Source organism: Calidris pugnax, unplaced genomic scaffold (assembly GCF_001431845.1).
Source record: "Calidris pugnax isolate Ruff unplaced genomic scaffold, ASM143184v1 scaffold188, whole genome shotgun sequence".
Lineage (NCBI taxonomy): Eukaryota > Metazoa > Chordata > Aves > Charadriiformes > Scolopacidae > Calidris > Calidris pugnax.
In genome coordinates, this window is record NW_015091257.1 from 895,557 (window position 1) to 915,497 (window position 19,941).

Below are 19,941 nucleotides of genomic sequence, written 5' to 3' on the forward strand. Positions count from 1 at the left end.
TCTTTGTAGACATTTCCTAGCCTGGACAAATTCATTTTCTGTACTGAAAGAAATCATTCTCCAGCTTTGCTTTGGAGTGACAGAGTTACCTTATATCAAAAGAATTAATAGTAATTAGATACATTTGATCCACAGAGGTCTCCTTTTAAAAAGTTCCAGTTTTGCAGTGTTTATTTTAGATACATTACAGTGAGTAGTTGCTGTTTATTTTTATTCCATTGTTCAAGAACAAGGTTTCAGTTGGACTCCTTTATTGATCAGTGTAGTAACTCGCACTAACTTTTAATTTGGCCTCAAGTTAGTACCCTGCCTTTTTGTTTCAAGGGAAACAACAGTGATCTTAAATGAGTCAGAAATTCGGTCAGGAACAGAAAGTAGTCTGGATTGAATCCGGAGCAGAATCGTTGCAGCACTAATGCTGCTGCTGCTCTTAAGGATCCTCCTGCTTAGGTGCTTATGTGCAAGGACACAGGCATGGGAAGACTGAGGTTACCCAGTCAGAAACGGTCGGGAAGAAGAGAGGCAGAAATTCCTCTCTTTAATAGGAACAAAGTGCCTGATTGACACTGGAGGGAGGCATCTACCCTGGCTTGGGGGTTCTCAGCTGTGCTATGAACCAGCCTCCTGGAATGGACATCTCAAAAGCTGGCCCAATTTTCCCTGTGGAAGAAACCCCTCTGTTAGCCCCGGCATCTTTGTGGTCAGGGCACAGATGTGCAAAACCTGTTGTGGCATCCCTGACCTACAGTAGGGATCTTGAATTCCTAGCTCCAGCATGAAGGTTCAACTAATAGATTTGGCCTCTTTTCACAACATAATTTTAAGGAGCAGGAGCCTTAAACTGACTCCCCAGTACTGCAAGCCACCGCTGCTGGGATATAGAGTCAACCTGTCTTTTCTTCTGCCTTCTTGGAAAATGGTGTCATAGCTTTGACAGTTCAGCAATATTCAAGTTTAAGAGCTTAACTGCTCTAGGCTAAGTGACCGTAGCCTATTGTGGTGCCACAGCCCAGTTCGTTACATAGATAAAGCCATCAAATTATCACCATGCAGTGGCTTTTTATCACACGTTAGCTAGCAAAGGTCTAAGAAAGTAATTAGGTTTTCTTCTCAGCTGTGCCTGCGAATGAATGATGCAAGTAATTTAAACTATAGCTATTTATCACAATTTAGATTGCAGAAATATGTTAGGTAATGCAGTTTCTTAATATAAGTAGTTTTGCTGACAGCGACTTTCAGCTTTCTCCAGGAGTTCAAAAGTTTACTGGTACCACTTATTTAAGCAAGCTGTGTGCTTATTCTCAAAGCATCACTGTTCCTGATGTTTCATAGTAGTTAAGATGAATCATTGCTAATATATCTGAATATATAGAGGCCTTACCGTGTTGATTGCAGGACTCTGGTTAACAGCATATTTAGGTTTAAAAATGTTGAGATGAAATTTATCAAAGACAACAAATTAACTAGTGCTTGGTAAAATATGTGAGGTTTTTTTCTGAAGATCGTTGCATTTTTACTGCATTTTGCATTGTGCTGTCAGGAGTTGGAAATACTCTGGGCTGCTTTAACACTTTACATTTTCCTGAGCTTATAGGCTCTCTAAATAAATGTGCCACGTTAATACAAATTATTTTTTGTAGTTTCAGGTGAATTTAGAGATGGTATAATCAGATAGTACTGCAAATTTGCTTGGAAATTCTGCTGAGATATAGAAAAAGCAGCAAAAAAAATTTCTATTTAATTACCTCTGCATATAGCTATTTTGGGCTTTCTACCTTTCAAATTCCAATCCCCAAGTCAGTGGTGCACGCCTCCTTCCTGGAATTATGGTGAAATTAGACTGCTTGGGCTGTTTGCCTCAACAGTCATTAGCTCGGGCACTGTTTATGACTGGGTGTACTCCAGGGCTTGTGTCCTTTAGACATCTCAGCTGTAAGTTACAGTATTACCACAAGAGTTCCTCTTGGCATCTTAAACCTATCACCTGATTTTTGGGATTTTTTTTTTTTTTTTCCTACATGTGTTCAAGTTATTTTTGTTGTGGCCTTAAAAATCCCCTCTAGGCCGCTGAATCTTAATCAAGTAACTGAAAGTGTTTCAAAATAAACTGTGCTATCCTATGATCCTATTAGCTCCTTGTGATGCTGTTAAAGCTTCAGAAAAGAGAACTTCTGTGAAACCAAAGGCATTACCAGAAACCTTCAATATCTGGGCAAATTATCCATACCTTCTTATAGTGGATGCCAGACAGAGCAGCTGATATGAGCACTGGCTTTTCTGAGCTGATCAGGGTTGCTCTGGACAAGAAAATACAAGACTGTGAGTATAATCTCGCTTTGCTTGTTCAGTGGGTTCCAGTCTTGCTGGAAACTTTGTAAATAATGTGAACAGGATATGATCCCAAATTAGCACTTTTTATTTTTTTTTTTTTTATTTAGAGTGCTTCTAAAGCACTGTATGTGGCTTTGCACTTTTGCAGGCGTCTGAACCATTTATTTGGATTGATAGAAAATATTTCTATAGATACATTTGTGGTTTTTTTAACTGAAAGATGGCTTAGAAAAATTCAAACAGATAAACATGATTTGTGGACCAATAAAAGACTGGACTCTCCTGTCATATCGCTGCTTGCCTACCTGTTTCAAAAGCAGTTTTTAAATACCTTGAGTCAGTTTAGAGCAAAGCAACTTTGCCCACATGATACACGATTCCTTGACTGGGCTGGAGTGCCATTAGTCTCTGGCAACCTTGAACAACTGTGTAACATTTTTCCTTCATTTTTTTCCAAGTATATCGTCATTTCAGTAATCTCTGAGGTTTTTTTGTTGAAAATATATGCTCCAAATGAAGTATTGTAATAATTTGTAGTTTGCTTCCAACTTGGAAAATCTTGTTTTAGTTTTGTAGGGGAAAAGAAAGAATTAAATCTCTTCAAACCTTGTTCCCCTGAAATAAATTAACCCTAGGTTCTATATTTGTTCTTACTGGAAAAGGATACATTCTGAAAAAGCTAAAGTAACTGTAGTAGAAAGGGAAAACAAAAAAACTATGTTTTTAAATCATCTTTACAATCACCAGCATAATGCTGAGAAGCTATTAAAACAACTGGTGTTTTCAGGCGAGCGTGGATTGCTGATGTAAAAACCACACCCTGCGCAGACCTGATGAATTAGTCTTTGAGTGTCACTTTTCTGACCTTAGTGGTCTCTTAAGGGTTTTGCTGATTTCTGCTCTGAGCAGCTAGAAATTAAAGTAACTTAGTTTTGAGAAGGGTGAAGCCTTCTTTCAGGGGGACATGCTTCGCCGTCTGTAAAGGGAAGGTACGCAGGCCCAGAGTCCTTCACTGATTTCGAGGGCATCGCACCACAGGGCGCCAAATATGAAGTATTTTTGCTGTTGAAGTGAAGTGGGTGACTCCTGTCAGGGGAGAAGGTGCAGAGTTAGGCCGCAGCTGCCTGCGGGACGGGAGCTGGGGCTGTCAGCCAGGGTGGGAGCGGGGCCTGACCAGAATCCTTCGCCTTGCGCGGGTCAGCGGCTCGGTGCTTTCCTTGTGAAAAGGGGAACGTTGCTCAGTGTCTGCTGAGAGGGGAACACGAGTCTCTTCAAGCCTTAACAGTGGCTGAAACACACAGTACTGTAAGATGCACTGCCAGCATATTTGGTATTTTAAGATAAATCTAGTTTTTCCTTAGAGATCAAATTCTAGTATTGAAATATTAAGTCTTATTGTAACCAGTTTACTCTCGTGTTGTTTTGGAAACTGAATCCTAGCGCTCATGTTTCATACTGAACACTCTGCTTTGGAAAGTTGTCATCTTCATTTTGCAGAAGGTATTGTTTGTGACAGTTTATCCTCCTGCCTTGTGGACTTTCTAGCTGCGGGCATCGCCACGAACCCACTCTTGTAGCCAAACTTAACTTGTACTTTCCTTTCATGTTCATCAGTCTGTCACTCATAGGGGTGGATGTAACAATACTCACTGGACTTCTAGAGATTGGGTTTAAAAACTTGCTGCTATATTTGGAAACCTGATATGGGTCATGTTAATTGTGCCTTTCATCGCTGTTTCTTCTGTGTGCCAGAGTTGTCCATGTATATTTGAAGTAGTCATTCAAATAAATCTGTTCTCAAGCTCCTTCCTAAAAGGAGGGGACAGGTCTGTATCTAGAGACAGTTGTTGTTGCTTTACCATTGCAACACGATGAAGATCCCTACTTTCACACCGTCCCAAGGCAAGGTATTCCAGTATTATTCCTAAATAAAACTGCTTCTCAGTGTCACTTAAGACCCTCATAACGTAGAGCTTATGCCAGTACATGCGAGATACCTGCAGTAAGAGTTATGCTAAATAGACCTGTTGCAGTTAAATTTAAGCTACGGAGATGTTCAAGTAACTTGTTTCTAGGAATGTACTGCAAAAGTATTTGAACAAAATTGCTAACATGTTTACTGTTGTAAATATTTTAATAAAAAAAAAAAAGGACACTTCAAACTTTTTTACACAATTATCTACAATAAAGAGAAATTTACAACCATTTACAAAATGTTCTTAACTTTTTCTTTACTGCCAAGACAGCTAAGATAAAAACAAAATAAACATTACATACATGAAGTCCCCGTTTTATTTCACTCTGTATTTATAAAAGGAACAAAGCATCTTGGTGAAGTTCCAACCACAGGCTAATGAGATCAAGTAGAGCATGATGAGAAGTGCGAAGGGATACAAAAGAATAGCTGTGTTCTTCAAAAAGGGCAATGCTGAAACAGAAGCAACAATGAAAAAAGTGTAATTCAAAAATGCTGCTTCATGTAGGACGTCAAGAAAAAAGCAAGAAAACATAGTACAGCTCTGCCAGCCTTGTTAGACGGGCAGGTTTGTCATCTCTGCCCCACTAGTCCTGCCGTTATCACAGCTAAAAGAGTACTTGAGTTAATGGGTGTAGGTATAGGAAATAGTTTTACCTACAACTACAGTGTTAAACTTTCAACAAAATTATTATCTGATGAAGACATTTTGAAGTAGATTTACAGAGGAACAGGAAAAACAAGCTGTGGTGCTACAGGTCTGATACAAGAAGGGAAGTGGGTATGGTGAATAGAAACTCTTTGAGGTGTTCACCCACCTGGAAACACAGATTGGTAAATTTCTATCAAACTACTTTTACCACAAAGAAAGAGTTACTTCGACACCCCAGCTAAGCCTCTGCTTTACAAATTAACAGAGTAAGATCAAATTAATAGACTGAAATCACACTCTTGTTTTTCAGTCGAACAGCAAAGAAGTTGCTGTGACTTACCACTGTATCCTAGGAATGTCACATAGATGTAGTAGCCAATTGCAATCAGCCATAATGTATTCCCAACAAAATACCCGATGACAGAATTGGATATGATGACATCTGAAAGAGACAACTGCTCTCAGCTGTTTTGACAGAGCACCATTTTGAAGCAGAAAGCACAAAATATCCTACTTACAGTTGATGAAAAACAGCTGGATAAAATGCAAAATGACTAGAAGTGGATAGAAAGCGTTCAGATGAACATCAAAGGCGTATCCCCACTCCACGTCATAGTCTCTGTTCTGCTGCTTCACCAAGTACTTATTAGAAATGAACCTGCCACGAAAAGATATTTGAGAATGTTGTTAGTGTGAATCGATGAAACTGAGTGACAAAAACGTTGGTTTGGGACAGTAACCCATATGTGATCCTAACTCTCTACCCTGACCAAGCATCCGGGAGAAGAAAATTATGCAGACCAGGCTATCATTAAAACATTTATGTTAAAAGTATAATTACATTCCTTGCATTCCCCAGAGCAGCTGAAATACAGTGCTGGTAATACAGAAAGATAGCAGCTCCATACAGGTACTATTTATCGACGCAGCTACAAGTTCTCAGGCAGGGTGCAGTGCCACTTGTGTCTGTAGGCGCACGGAGCTGAGTTCAGACAGGAGCCTGCACAGAGATGGCTCTACAGCTCTACAGAACCAGTGCCCCGCAAGGACAGGAGGAGGGCAAGCCCACTGCTCCTGAGATGAGCCCATTCTTCTCCTGAAAAGGAGCACTAACAGACCGTGCAATGCTGGCTGTTAGAGTCTACAGAACGAGACTCGAGACTTTGTTTCCTCAGCTGAAGTTCTGCTGACATCAGAAAACATATCCCTTTTAGAAGAGGGACAAGAATCATAGAATCACAGAATGGTTTGGGTTGGAAGGAACCTTAAAGTTCATGGAGTTCCAACCCCCCTGCCACGGGCAGGGACACCTCCCACTAGAGCAGGTTGCTCAAAGCCCCATCCAGCCTGGCCTTGAACACTTCCAGGGATGGGGCATCCGCAGCTTCCGTGGGCAATCTGTTCCAGTGCCTCACGGACCTTACAGAAAGGAAGAATTTCTTCCTAATATCTAATCTAAATCTCCCCTCTTTCAATTTAAAACCATTACTGCTTGTCCTATGAATAGAAGGGAAGTCAATATAGTAAAAGAGAAGTCAATAGAAGAAGTCAATATATGCTCAGAAATAAGAAGTTGAGAGGCCAGAGCTTTCATGGTAGTTTCCCCTGAGGTACGCTCTGTGCCAAGGGCAGGGTCAGAAAGGGGCAGAGCTGGGGTACAAGGTAAAACAAGGCAAGAAGGGGTTTAGACTCATTAGGAACGTGGGGAGCTTTTGAAAACAAAGGTGAGCCTGCACTGCAAGAAGGGACTTGAACCACACTGGAGCCAGGCAACTGGTCTGCAGGAAGCTAACTAAAGGACAGAGGGAAACCAGCAGATGATGAAGTCTTTCTGGTTCAGGAGACTGCATCCAGAGTCACAAATTGCTGGAGGATGGGGGAAGTATTACTATATGCTCTTCCCGAAACAATTTATGGATTGCTGTCCCAGACAGGAGTAGGTCAGATGGACCTTTCATCTATCAGCTACTGTTCTTCAATGTGCCTCATCCTGAATTTTGCAATTGCAAGCAGGAGTTCCTGGGGTCACTGTTTGAAAGGAGTCTCTCTCTTTTCCGATCAGCATCAGTTTAAGATGTCAGCTGCATTACTAAGAACTCTTTTTAAGTGCTCTTACTTCCTGAAATTCTTGGTAAAATAAAAATTCTTCCTTTGGTGCCCTCCCCTTGCCACAGCGTGGAAACTGTGACTTCCCTGTCTTGCTGCTGGGACTTGTTTCATGGTTCCTGTGCTGGTGGCAGGACACATCTGTAACGTGCTGAGATCTGGGTTATGATCTGACTCCCCACTGCCTCTCCCCTTCTCTGAGTCTCTGGACGTTACAGGATAAAACTGACAGCTACTACCACCAAAGCAACAAAGGCAACCAACACATGAAACAGAACAGACATGGCTTGCAGTGGAAGTAGCTACAATCTGCAGCAAGAAGCATGAGCCAATTGTATACTGCCCTACTTAAACATCATTCTCCCCAGGCTTACTTTACTGAAGCTGTTCTAACAAAATAAGGAGTGAAGAATATTTTTTTTTTTTTGATCACCTCATTTTTGATATGGCATTATTGCTGAAGATTAACCAGCTCAAGAAGAAAGAAAACAAGCTGAAATGTTCTTCATAATACAGACTTTTTGAACATTCATCCTCTGCAGGAAATGGGAAAGGAAAAAAAAAAAAAAAGCAAAGCAACATTTTGAAACAATTGCAACAGCACAAAACCTGTAGTTAACACATACTTCATAATTTTGTCCCAAATAGAGAACAAAGGCTCTTGCAAACAGCAGGGGACTATCCGTGTCCAAACAGCAATATTGAGCTCGGTTTCAGACATCACTACTTACCACATCAGAGTTGCAATCAGGAGGCCAACACCTACACAGTCTATGAATACAACCCAAAGTAACAGCTTTATTGTTTCAAAAAAACCCATGTCCAGCACAAATCCAAATCCCACCGTAGACACTGAAAGGAGAAAAAGATAATTAAAGTTAGCTGTGGAAAAGAAAGCATGAGATCTTAGACCAACATGTTTTGTTGAGTATTATTATTATTTTTCTCCCTGAGATCTTCAGTCAAACAGATCATTTTTTTCCCCCCAAATATTAGGTATAATGCAATTTATTCATAACATAATCCCTTTCACAGACTGGAGAACAGTTGTCTGTACGTGGGCTTAACGATATAACAGCAAATTGTATTGCTCTGCCCAAACAATTTGTTGAAAATTCACACAATGCTACAATAGAATTGTTTTATAAAAGCTCCTTGTTAACCCAAACCATGCCCATGGTTTTCTTTCAGAGTTAACAATTTTTATATTATTAACAGCAATGTGCTACATAACAGAAGACTAAGATAATGCTTCTTACTATGTTTTCAATTCAATCTAAAAATTACACGAGATGCTTTGTTTATAGCTTAATTCTGCAATATACAGAATTTCACAAGGGCCTTTAGTGTGAAAACAGTATTTTGTGTGTAAAGTTCAGATAAAATACATGTTCAGTATTTATTAACTAAATTGTTACTGTGTGGCATAGGGTTTTATTACTGTTTCTTAAGTTGCAGGGAACTACACAGTCTGAAGTGCAATAGAAAATGAGTTGCAATAGAGAGACTAACTCAGGACTATATAGTATTAGTTATGCCTCCTCTGTTTTCTAATTCCCAGCTTAGCTGCCAAAAGGTTAGGCCGTTTTCCTGTATTCTACTTTGATAAAAAGATGATCCACATGGATTGGTCCTTTTTTTTTTGTGCGTGTGTGTGGGGGCATGTGATTAGAAGGGCCACGAGTGTTCATCCGTAAGCTTTCCCTCCCTCTGAATTTCACTGAATGTTTAGAGTTGGAAGGGACCATCAAGATCATCTAGTCCAACTCCCCTGCTGAAGCAGGACCACCCAGAGCTTGTCAGAGCATGTTACCCAGGACTGAATCCAGGCGGGTCTTGAAAATCTCCAAAGAAGGGGACTCCACGACCTCCCTGGGCAGCCTGTTCCAGGGTGCTGGAACAGGTTGGTGCTGGTCTCTTCTCACAGGTAATTAGTGACAGAACGAGAAGGGAATGGCTTCAAGCTCCAACAGGGTAGGTTTAGATTGAACATTAGGAAAGAATTTTTCACCAAAAGAGTGGTCGGGCATTGGAACAGGCTGCCCAGGGAGGTGGTTGAGTGTGTTTAAGGTGGCTGTGTTTAAGGGCTGTTTAGATGCAGTGCTAAGGGACATGGTGTAGGGGAGGACTTTGTAGAGTAGGGTAGATGGTTGGACTCGATGATCCCAAGGGTCTCTTCCAACCTAGACAATTCTATGATTCTAGGGCTCTCTTTGATGCTGCCTCCTCCCCGGCACTCACCGCAGAGCCAGATACTGAGAAGCACTAAGAAAGCGGGATCATCTCTCGCCCATTGGTCCTTCGTCTGTTTTCTGTAGTGAAAGTTCCTATAAACCCTCTGGGGTGAGGTGAAGAGGTAAAGCATCTGCCAAAGGGCAAACTCGAAGTCCATCTGTCGGAAGTGGAAGAGCCTCCGCAGGTACTTGTAGCGTTTGGCCCCGGCGGTGTGCCTGGCAGCATCCCTGGGGCTCAGCACGCCGTTGCCCTGGCTCCGGGAATTCACCGCAGTGGTCGGCAGCATTTTGCTAAGGGAGGAATTTCAAGACAGGCCTTTGGTTTCGCGTATTCACCGGGACCGAAAATAAAAACCACACGGGCACAGGCCGCACCTGCAAGGCCGAAGTTACACAAAAAAAAGCTACGCTCGGGTATAAACCCTGACACTCACAGGCGAGTCCGCCGCGGCCGGGCAGCCGCTCTGCCGACCGCCGGGGAGGCGGCAAGCGGGGAACCCGGAGGAGTCAGCTCTGCCTCAGGCCCGCGGCCCCACCTCCTCAGCCCGGCGGGGCTCCCTCCCGGCATCCCGCTCCCTAAGTCACTCCGGGCCTTAGCGGCCCAGGGGTTCCGCGGGAGTAGAAATGGCCGGAGCGGGCAGCTCGGGACGGGGGAGGGATTACCGGCCTCACCGCTTGGCCGTTCGGCCCGACACCCACCGCCCGAAGCGACCCCCGCCACCACTACGCCCCACCCCACAAACAGCCGCCACCGCCGCCCCCTCAGCGGGAAGCGCCAAACCCCCTCCTTCCCTCCTCCCAACGGTCGCTCCCCCTCAACGGTCCCTTCCCCTCAACGGTCGTTCCCCCCCAACGGCCAGGCTCACACCCTCACCTGCTGCCCCAGACCCGCGGCGCGAACCCCTCCTCACCCGGCACCCGCCGCCACCTTCCGGCAACGTCGGCGGCGCAGGCGCCTCCGGTTCCCTTCCCGGTGCCGCCCCGCTTTCCTTCCCCTCCCCGCCGGAAGCGGCGGCAGGGCCCCGGGCGCTAAGATGGCGGCGGTGGGTGGCGGTGCCTGGGTAGGCCGCAGCGAGGCGTAGAGCCGGGCTTGGCCGCCATGCCCAAGTACTACGAGGATAAGGAGGAGGACGGGCGGGCCTGCGGGGGGGTGAGGGAGGATCTGCGGCAGTGCCTGCTGGAGAGCCCCTGCGTCCTGCAGGTGAGCGCTGCCGGTAGAGAGCCCCCTCGCCTTCAGCCTGTCCCCCGGTCAAATCCCGAGGCCTGCGCTTCCCGGTGCCCCGGGAAACCGTCCTCCGAGGCGGTACCCGCGGCCCTTCCCGGCGTGATGGGGGTCTTCTGGCAGGGGGAGACCCCCGCTCTTCCCCGGGCTCCGGCCGGGTCGCGACGGCCTCCCGTTGGCCTGAACCGGCCCTCTCTGTTTCATCCCTTTCAAACCTGTTAATTGGCGTTTTAACCAGGTTAAGATATTGTACCTTCAGAAGAAAGTCGCTACGCCACGGCAAAATCCCGAGTGAGCCTGGTTGGGAGCACTGTGGTGTCTCTCTGACAAGTCCTGGAAATCCATTAAGGTTTTAATGCTTTATTTTTCGTCTCACAGGAAAACAAAAGCCCTAAGCAATGCTTGAGGGAAGGACACTGTAGGAGTTTGCAAATGACGTTTTTTGCATGCAAAAGATCAATGGTAAGTGTTTGTGGTGTGTTTTTCGCTAGTGGCCGGGATGCTTTCTGTCCTTTTCCCTGTTGTCTGAAGAAAGCCACTTTAGTTTGTAAAACCCGCATCATAAAGCAGAACAGGTCTTGCCTTTGAATTCCATTTAAAATATTGATATTGTACACTGTTTTCATGAGAGTGTGAACAAGATGGAAAAAAAAAGCATATTTAAGTTCAATTAGGCTTAGCATATAACATAAATGAGGTAGGTATTTTTACCCTTTTTTTTTTTTTTAGTAAAGCTTTGGTTCAAATAATATTGGTAGATCAGGTAGCTGTAGGATATTGGCAAGCTAATTTTTGTCTATCAACAAACATTTAAGTGAAAGAGGTGTCCTACTGAATGAGATTTCTGATATACTTCAAGTTTCTTGGTATTCATCAGTTTTCTTGGAGGACTTGAAGTCATCATAAAGAACGATTTCAGTTTTTTTTTTACTGTGATTGTGAGAAGCCAGTTGTAAAAATGTAGTTAGATAAAGTATCCCCAATTTTGATAGGAGTACCTTGTTCAGAAATATCTTGCTTTTGTTTCCATAACACTTGAAAATAGCTAAGATGAGCAGGGTTCGTTTTTATTTTTAGCCAGCGTGGTACACAATGAAGAATATACGGCTGAAACCATACCTAAAATTTTTCTTCCATTCTGTATATTTGCTTAAGTCATAGAGGCTTTTTGTACCTCTCCTATATAAACTGTATTAATCCGCAAAGTGACAAATAATTTTTGTGGAGAGGAAAAAATGCTGTGTATTTAATGCTTGAAATAGGTACCTATTTGACGTGGTAGCAATATATGTTTCTCCAGATGATAGGCCTGTATTTCTGTCTGTAGGTTGTGAAAGGAGCCTTGTGACACTAAGTTTCATGCAGGAAGGGGGCTGGCTCTTGTATGATTCTATTTAAGTGCTCCAAATTCTAAGGCTGAAGAATGACCTTTTTTTGTCTGGTTAACTCTAAATTTCAGTAATTGTCCTCTGCCAAATTTGCTACTTTATATAATGGTGAGGCTTAAAGGGTATTTAAAAACAAGATAGACACTAAATGCAGATGTAACTTACAATATGCAAAAATCATTAGGGATTTTACCTAGATGCTGCTTTCTTTATAAGGAAATAGAATCTCTTACTAGAGGAATAAACTTTAGTACATTTCAGATATTAAAGTAGGAACAGGGTTTAAAGTGGAAGCTGCTTGATTATTTTGTGTCATCTTGCAGTTTAGCTCTTTACAAAGTCTGCTGCAGTTCAGAATCCTGAAAAAAGGTTAGTCAATTGAGGTAAAAGATACCTCCTCAATCTAATATCTGAATATGGCTGAATAGCAATCTGTAACTGCCATCTTCAAGACTGACTATCTAAATTCAGAAGAGTTCTCCCAAGGTCAAGGTATGTTTTTCTGCTGCACCAGGAAAGAACTTTCAATGTAGCTTCAGTGAGAGCTGTACCATAGCTGTAATTTCAGCTTTACGGCCATTTTTTGCCTTCCATTAATTGCTTTTTTTGTAAACGCCAAGAAGAAACTAAGATTTTTGCAAGCTGAATGTTATGTCAATTTTTACTGATATTTTTTTCAGACACTTGTATTTAAATTATCCCTGCCCTCACTGACATTTGCAGTGACTCCTGCTTCAACCCAATCAGAATTTTCCTCCTTTGGCTTGTCAGTTAAGTTTGGAAAAACAGATCTAAGCAGAAGTACATTACCTTTTGTTATATGTGTTCCTTGCCATCCCAATATGCTGTTTTGTCATTTGTGTTGGTACACTGTTTATTTCACATAAAATTACCACGTAATTTTGATTCTGTGTGAGATTCAAGGTAATACAATGTCTTTTTCCATGTAAGAACCCTATGACTTGTTGGCTACATCACTAATTTTCTTTACAGTGACTTTTGCTTTATTCTATGCTTTCTTCTGATGTTACGAAGTGCCAAGATGCATAAGAATTCTATAAAATACTACTTTTTGCAAAATGTATGGTTTTAATATGTTGACTTCAATTTTCAGTTGGATACCAGGGCAAGATTCAGAGGAAGGAAAGGATACTGAAGTCCTCGTGAAGAGACCCAGCCATGGGAAATCGGGGTCCATCAGCACTTTAAGCAAAACAAGAGACTAAAGTAAGATGATTGTATCTGCTGCATCCTTTGGTGCAGTATTTTGCTGTAAGGTATCTACTCCTGAGTATTCTGATAGACTCACCTGGATGTGCGTTTAAATGTTAAAAAGAAGGCAAGCATTAAACTGCAAGTTCTGGCCAAAATGGGTACTTGTCACACACTTGAAATAAAATATGTAAAATCCAGACTAAGCTGCAGAAGTTATCATTCTGTTTTGAAGTGGTCTTTTGTGGTTTTACTGATTCTGATCATGTTTTACTATTCCAAGTAGCACAAGATAGGGAACAGGGTTCACTCGACGGTATCCCCGAGGATACCTCGGGATAGTGCTGTCTTCAGAGATGACTTAGTTGGTCAAGGTTGTGAAATATCTGTGCAAGCTGCTTCCTCCTCAGTACGTTTGTCACCCACAGTGTTTTTGCACCACCTGTACACGGATGGTGTCTCTTTCCTCTTGCTACAAATTCCTTTTAATTTGAAGACTGATGTACATGGGTATTAGCACATTCTAGTCCTGTTGAACAACTAGATTAAAATGTTTGCTCTAAATTAAAGCATGTCTGATTTATCTTTCAGCCTTCTGATTGTATCATCACAAGTACAAGAGAATTACAGGATTATTCTAGTCAGTGACTTCAAAGCTCTATGCCAAGATTTAGCTAATCATATGTCTTTGGACGAGGGAGGAGAGGATTGCTCAGGCCAACAGTTAAGGACACCATGGCCACTATTACTGTGTTCTTGAAGTACATATTTAAGTTCCTCTGAGATGACCCTGGATGATCTTCCTGCATTATTTTCCCAGCAAATGTATAAACACTAATCCAAACATATATACAAATGAGGGATGATAATCTGGACTTCATGGTGTTTATCAGAAATTGTGCTCCACAAATTTTCTTTGTTAGCATTTTTCTTGTTTTCACTTTGTCACTTCTCTCTAAATTCTTTGGTTCCATTTATGGGTGTAAAATGCTCAAGCTGACATTCATATTCCTTCAAACTGCTTCTGCTGTCTACTTAAAACTTTCTCTTCCTTTCGAATTTTTTTGTGCTTAAGTTTTATATAGTTTCATAAGTCATAAAACAGCTGCACTGAAAAAGCAAGGAAATTAATAGATAGAGATACAGTTAATACTGTTTTGCTTTCCCTTTTTTCAAGGATGACTGTGGCAGATCTGTCTGCAGCAGGGCTGTTTTTGAGACATAAATAACATCTACCAATTAGTCTCTAGGGCCCCACCTTGGTAAGGAAGCGGGATTTATGGGAGTAACAAGCGTTAAATAGTGCTTAAGCTGTGACCGTGGCCAGTACTTACTGGTTCTCTTTAAGAACTTGTTTCTGAAAAATACTTCTTTTTCCTTCCTCCAGTGTTTCTATCTCCTTCCCTGCCTTTTGAAGCCTTTAAGAAATAAAGGGTAGCGTAGCTCTTACAAACAGAAACTCAAATAACTTCAGACAAGCTGGTTAGAAACAAGATTAAGAAGTAGTGAGACGGGAGAGAGTCATAATAACTTCTTTTCTTGGCTGAAGCTTGTAGCCATGTGGCTGATTTACATTTAGTCTGAACAGATGCGTGCAAGGCTTACTGTTGGTAAAATTGATGACTTCAGTGAATGAGTGCATGTTGATTATTTAATTCTGTCTCTCTTAACTGCTCTGTGACCAGTGAAAGTGTGTTTATATTCCTTGTATGTGTAGGATTTTATTTTTGCAATCATAAATCAACACCGATTTTACATTTTTATGTTCTGTGAAAGCTAGTTCATTTGTTGAAGTGCTGTAAACATCCCTTGTTTTCCCCAGCCTAGTTACCATATTATGTCTTTATGTATACTAAAATGATAAATTGATGGAACGTCTATAAGAGTATTCTTTATTTAGCACTCTAATTTCGAAGTATTATTTGCAAGGCTTCTCCATGGGAAGAAAAAATTTTTTAAAAAGGAGTAAAAATAAATTTGAAGCTACTTGGCAGGTAATTAAATGTCAGTTAGAGAGAAGAGTGGGAATAGCATATGGATTTGGTTGTCGAGGGCTCTTCCATGGTCTGCCCTGCTGCAGGGGACCAGAGGCTTCATGGCTCAGGCGATCTATTCCTTTTTCAGCAATAGTCATTAAGCCTCAACTAATGGTGCTGCAGGAACTGCTTCTGGAAAGGAGCAGACAGTTAACAGATCATAGACAGATAATTATTAAATTATGATTTAATAATTAAATGATTATTTACAATTTATTAAATAATAAATAATTAAAATTATTTTTAGTAATTGGCTTGATCCAGTGGAGATCAAGTATTAAAATTAAATGCAGTGTTTGCTATTGGGTATTTAGGATTTAATAATTACTTTAATAGAATACCTGTATTATTTGATCCAATAGAATCTTAGTGTCCAAAATCCCTAATGGTTCACTAAGCTATCTAGGACAGTATAAAAATACATATAATATGTATCAGAATACCGACTTGCTCAAGAGACTATGATTGTTCACTTCCAATATTGCATAACTTAATATTCCGTCTAAAAATGGCTTATTATATAATTGCCTTGGGACTTTGAGCACTGTCCTACTTGAGAGCCGTTAATGTTTCTTGTGTCAAAAATTATTTGTTTCATTAGTGGAAAGCCCTAAGCACTATAAATGTGTGTGTATGATTCCGCCTTTTTTCCTAATATACAGAATGTTTTTATTTTAATATATTGGTATTTTTAAGTCTCATGCCTTGTGCTACACCGTTGGCTTTTATTAAAAAATACATATTTCTGGTTTATGGTAGATTTTGCAAGATTGAACATGTATTTGAATCTGTGAAGTTGGACTGCTGAGGACGAAAGGTTGAAATGGCACCAAAAGGCTTTTACTGGTTTTAGAATCACAAATCACAGTGCTAATAATTTGTATTGAGTGAGTACAGGAGGAAACCTGTTTGCAACAGCCTTTCACTGCTGCTCTAATTTCTCCCATTTGTTTTACGCGGTGGCAGAGTCGAAGGGTGCTGAAAGCTGCCGAGATTCCCGTCGTCGCAGGCTGTGGCTCCATCAGTGCTAGGATCTGTCTGTGTTATCACATCTGCTTTCTTCAATTAACATGTTCTCTCCATGGTCCAAATCCTGCAAACATGTCGGTATTTACGTAGCTGTAAACACATATTGCAGAATTGCTCACATGTTTATTACGATTAAAAATAGGCCACAGGAATTTACTCTGGTTTGAAAATTCTTTAGGTCATTAACTCTGTTCTTTCAAGTTAGTTAGTAAAAATAGGCATATTGCGTAAGCAGAATCTGTTTAATGAAGGCCCATGTGTACATGTATTGAAAAATGAGAGAAAGGGGTTGGTGTTTAACAAATATGCATACGTTTATTGTTTAAGTTATGCCTCTAAAAAGGAAAGACAAAGCATCTTAAAAAAACAAAACCCAAAAAACTTCTGAAAGCTTTTTGCTTCCGGAATGTGTGCATTTGTATTACAAAGAGCTTCATTATTCACTGGTTGGCATAAGAAATTGGTTGTGTATTCTCTCTTCACTTTCAAGTTTCTGGAGAGTAGCAGGTTGGATGATATGCTTCTTTTCAAAGTAAACTTTGGAAATAATAATATTATTTCAGTGGAAGCCTAGAACAAACTAGACAGACACCTACTCGTAAGAAGAGCACTAAGTGAAATTAGCTTCTAAAAATGCAGCCACAGAATGTAGGTGGTGAGCAGTGTCTGTTGTTAAGCCTTTGGCTGGAAAACTTAGAAACACAGAACTGTAGCAGCTTTGTTGACATGACAAATTTCACAAGTACTCACGCTGCCTTAGCACTTGATATCTGGTCATTTAGAATGTGCGTGTTTATTCTAAATGTATCTCATTGTCTAAGCTGAAGAACATGACAGAGTTTAATTTCCATCATAAACTGTAACTGACAGAATAGTAACCAAAATTTTAAGATCCTTTCTCCATTTTCTTTTTCCAAATGTGCATGCTGGATTGTTTGGCATGGTTTTGCTGCAGGTATCTTCAGAAAATTATTAACTAGTTATTTCTGGCAGTGGTGCACTCGACAATAACTCGATTGACTCACTGTAGGAAGAAAACTCTGTAAACAGAGAGAGCAGCTTCCTGAAGTGGGCTAAGCTTTGTTTTCAGAATTTACAGTAGGTTGATTAATAATGTCCTTAAACATTGAAAGAAGAACAAGAAGTAACAAGATTACAATTTTAATAGCTGCTTAATGATACCAGTAGCAAGTGATGTATTTCAAATAATAATGTATTTCAGTAGATAAGCATTGAAATTATTTTTTATATCACTCTGAGGTTCATTTGTCCCGATGAAAGCTTTCATGTGCCATATTCTTTCTTTGCATGTAGGTATTAATGGGCTGTGATGAGATGGAAAGGTAGAATTTCTTAAAGATTTTTAGTAATAGAGGAAATGGTACAAGTCAATCTCTGTGACTTAGAAACTAAGATATCCAAAACTATTTTTGCAATATTGCTACTATTGCTTTCAAAAGAGCTAGCAAAAAAATAGTGAATATAGAAATTGGCTTGTGATTCGTAAGTTCAAATGATAAACTGTGCAATTGTAAATTCATGTTGTCCCTCGTTATTGTGAAGTATGAGGAATATAGAAATTTTCTGTTGGTTTATGGCAGGAATTTTTAAAGGCTTTTTTGGTGGGGGAAGTTTTGAAGCCTTGCTGGTACATAGGTCACAGAAGTCGTAATATTTGTTAGGTATTGCTTGTCTCAGGCTTTTGATTTTGTATCAGCTGTACCTCTCTAATGGCTGGAGCAAGATGGTTTCTGGAAATCTGGGTGAGAAGAAATCTGTTATAGGTCATGGGATCACTAGCATACTGGGGAACATGAGGGTAAATAGAAAATGATTCAGTCGTCTAAAATTTTGCATTGCTCAATGTAAAGACAGAGGCTACATAAAGCCCTTCATCAGCTGAGACTGGACGTCCAGTGAAGTGTCCTTGTCTTCCTGCTTTATATTTGCAATTAAGGTAAGAGAATTTAATGACCGTCATCTAGTTTGACCTCCTGTGAAGGTTAAGTTTTTATGCTAGAGGAGGGCATGACTCTTGAAAAAGGCATAAAATGTAATCTCTGTCTTCATTTGATAGTATATTTCAGTAGCTAGTAATCCCTCTGTTAAAAGTGCCTGTCTGTTTTGTGATTAGAATTTTAATTCAGCTTCCACTTACAGGAAAATGGGAGGGGGTGGCTCTGCAAAAGAGCTCAGTAGTATCTTATATTTTCTCAGAATGCATTTAGAACTAAAAAAAAACCCCACTCTATTTTTTTGATGCAATGCCTGGATGACGTCCTAAAATCTTATGTTATGCCTGTGTCTTCCTTAGTTCCCTCACAAATTTATAATCTTCTTTTAAGAAGGAGATAAATCCCTGTTACGGTTTTTTTCAATGATCTATAAGTGGATACAATCCCCACTTCTTTCTTTGTATGCTATTGATTGTGCTTCCAAGATGCATGTCACATTTTGTTACAGTATTAAGTTGGGATCTCATGTTCAATTCCTTGTCTGTTATGACCCTGGTGCCTTTTTCAGAGTCAATAGTTTTTCAGGCTACTCTTTTCCCAGTGTTCAGGGTTCAGCTTTTGTATTCTTTTCCTAGATGTATAACCTGAGATCTAGCTATATTATCTATAGCTAATATATTATTATATTAGCTATATTGGCTATATTATATATTTAGCTAATAATAAAAATAAATAAATTTGAACAGTATGCTTTATTAGCTGTTCCAGAACTCTTATGTGGTGGCCTAGTTCTTTTGTTTCCCATAGTGCCAGCTTTTGTGTTGTCCACAAATATGATCAGCAGTGAGTTTGTATACGCTTCCACATCTCTTCAGGAAGATCTTGAGTAGTCTTAAACCTGGCAATGGTCCCAGGGCAGCTTTCCAGGCACTTCTGCTCAAATACAACTCTGCTCTGACCATTAGGTTTTGAGGTTTGTTACTTAAGTTTTCTTAATCAGACAAATCTGTAATCTTACCAAAAAATGAAGAAAGTGAAAAACCTGCCTACCATATCTGTTCCTACCCTGTTGGCTTTTTTTTTTTTCCTTTTTTTTTTTTAATTTTTCCCCCTGGGTGACCCAGAGTGCTCTGCCATCAAGTGACCTGGCTGTTCTCTATGTCCTTTTTCATTGCTGGTGCAACACACGTGCCTTCTGGTCTGTTGGGGTTTAGTGCTGTTTCAATTTGCCAGGTGAACATCAGTGGTAAACACTGTTCTTCCAGGATCCTTGGTGGGGAGTTCTCCAAACCTGCTGTTTTTTAAAAGGTCATATTATTGTTGATGATTATTAAAATTGTCATCAGCTACAAATAAGCGACAATGTTTTGTGCTTCTTAACCCTGTCAAACTCTGTATTCAAACTGAAGGGTGCTAATGAGAGTGTCTCCTTGCTTTCTAGCCTGTTCTGGCCAACAATATTTAATATTTTTGTAAGAGGATGGCTTTAAACTTGCATGATATGCAGAGGAACTCGTATTTCCTGCCTCTTTTTTGTTTAAAAACATGGCGTGGTTTGTTAGCTTTGTGCTAAACTATGACCAAAGATAAATGTTAAAAATCACATTTGGCTAGGCATTGAAAATAAGCTCTCCTCTGTAAGTTGTGTCTGATTATTTTGAAATGGAAGTGCTTGGGATCAGTCCTGTCACACTGCTAAAAATGGGAGTTTCACCACTGACAGGTGGAAAGAAAAATGAAAAATTCAGGCTGCGTCTCTTGGCTTCTCCATCCAAATTCGAATCAAATTGAGGACTTGAGC

General features: G+C 40.6%; 2 protein-coding genes across 3 annotated transcripts; one reads left to right on the forward strand and one right to left on the reverse strand.

Moving 5' to 3' along the window:
- Nucleotides 1-4,451: 4,451 nt before the first annotated feature.
- Nucleotides 4,452-10,284, reverse strand: UNC50 (unc-50 homolog (C. elegans)). 2 transcript variants are annotated; one of them, XM_014960250.1, is made up of 6 exons: nt 10,173-10,284; nt 9,306-9,589; nt 7,796-7,916; nt 5,477-5,616; nt 5,299-5,400; nt 4,452-4,759 (listed from the first exon to the last, which is right to left on the reverse strand). In XM_014960250.1, the coding sequence occupies exons 2-6, from the start codon at nt 9,583-9,585 to the stop codon at nt 4,623-4,625; spliced, it is 780 nt and encodes a 259-aa protein (XP_014815736.1). In that variant the 5' UTR covers nt 9,586-9,589; nt 10,173-10,284; the 3' UTR covers nt 4,452-4,622. The 2 variants fall into 2 exon arrangements, with proteins under 2 accessions (XP_014815736.1, XP_014815737.1); XM_014960251.1 differs by having other exon boundaries at nt 10,210-10,275.
- On the forward strand, nt 10,280-13,335 carry LOC106898802 (cytochrome c oxidase assembly factor 5). The gene is made up of 3 exons (XM_014960252.1): nt 10,280-10,499; nt 10,899-10,982; nt 13,023-13,335. The coding sequence occupies exons 1-3, from the start codon at nt 10,398-10,400 to the stop codon at nt 13,062-13,064; spliced, it is 228 nt and encodes a 75-aa protein (XP_014815738.1). The 5' UTR covers nt 10,280-10,397; the 3' UTR covers nt 13,065-13,335.
- Nucleotides 13,336-19,941: the final 6,606 nt, after the last annotated feature.

Bases quoted from the DNA above. Each gene is read 5' to 3' on its own strand.
- LOC106898802 (XM_014960252.1), top strand. From the start codon at position 10,398: ATGCCCAAGTACTACGAGGATAAGGAGGAGGACGGGCGGGCCTGCGGG. The intron at 10,500-10,898 runs GTGAGCGCTGCC...TTCGTCTCACAG, and splicing joins AGAGCCCCTGCGTCCTGCAG to GAAAACAAAAGCCCTAAGCA. The intron at 10,983-13,022 runs GTAAGTGTTTGT...TTCAATTTTCAG, and splicing joins TTGCATGCAAAAGATCAATG to TTGGATACCAGGGCAAGATT.
- UNC50 (XM_014960250.1), bottom strand. From the start codon at position 9,585: ATGCTGCCGACCACTGCGGTGAATTCCCGGAGCCAGGGCAACGGCGTG. The intron at 7,917-9,305 runs GTGAGTGCCGGG...TTCTCCTTTCAG, and splicing joins TCTCAGTATCTGGCTCTGCG to TGTCTACGGTGGGATTTGGA. The intron at 4,760-5,298 runs GTAAGTCACAGC...CTTCTGTTTCAG, and splicing joins GACATTCCTAGGATACAGTG to CATTGCCCTTTTTGAAGAAC.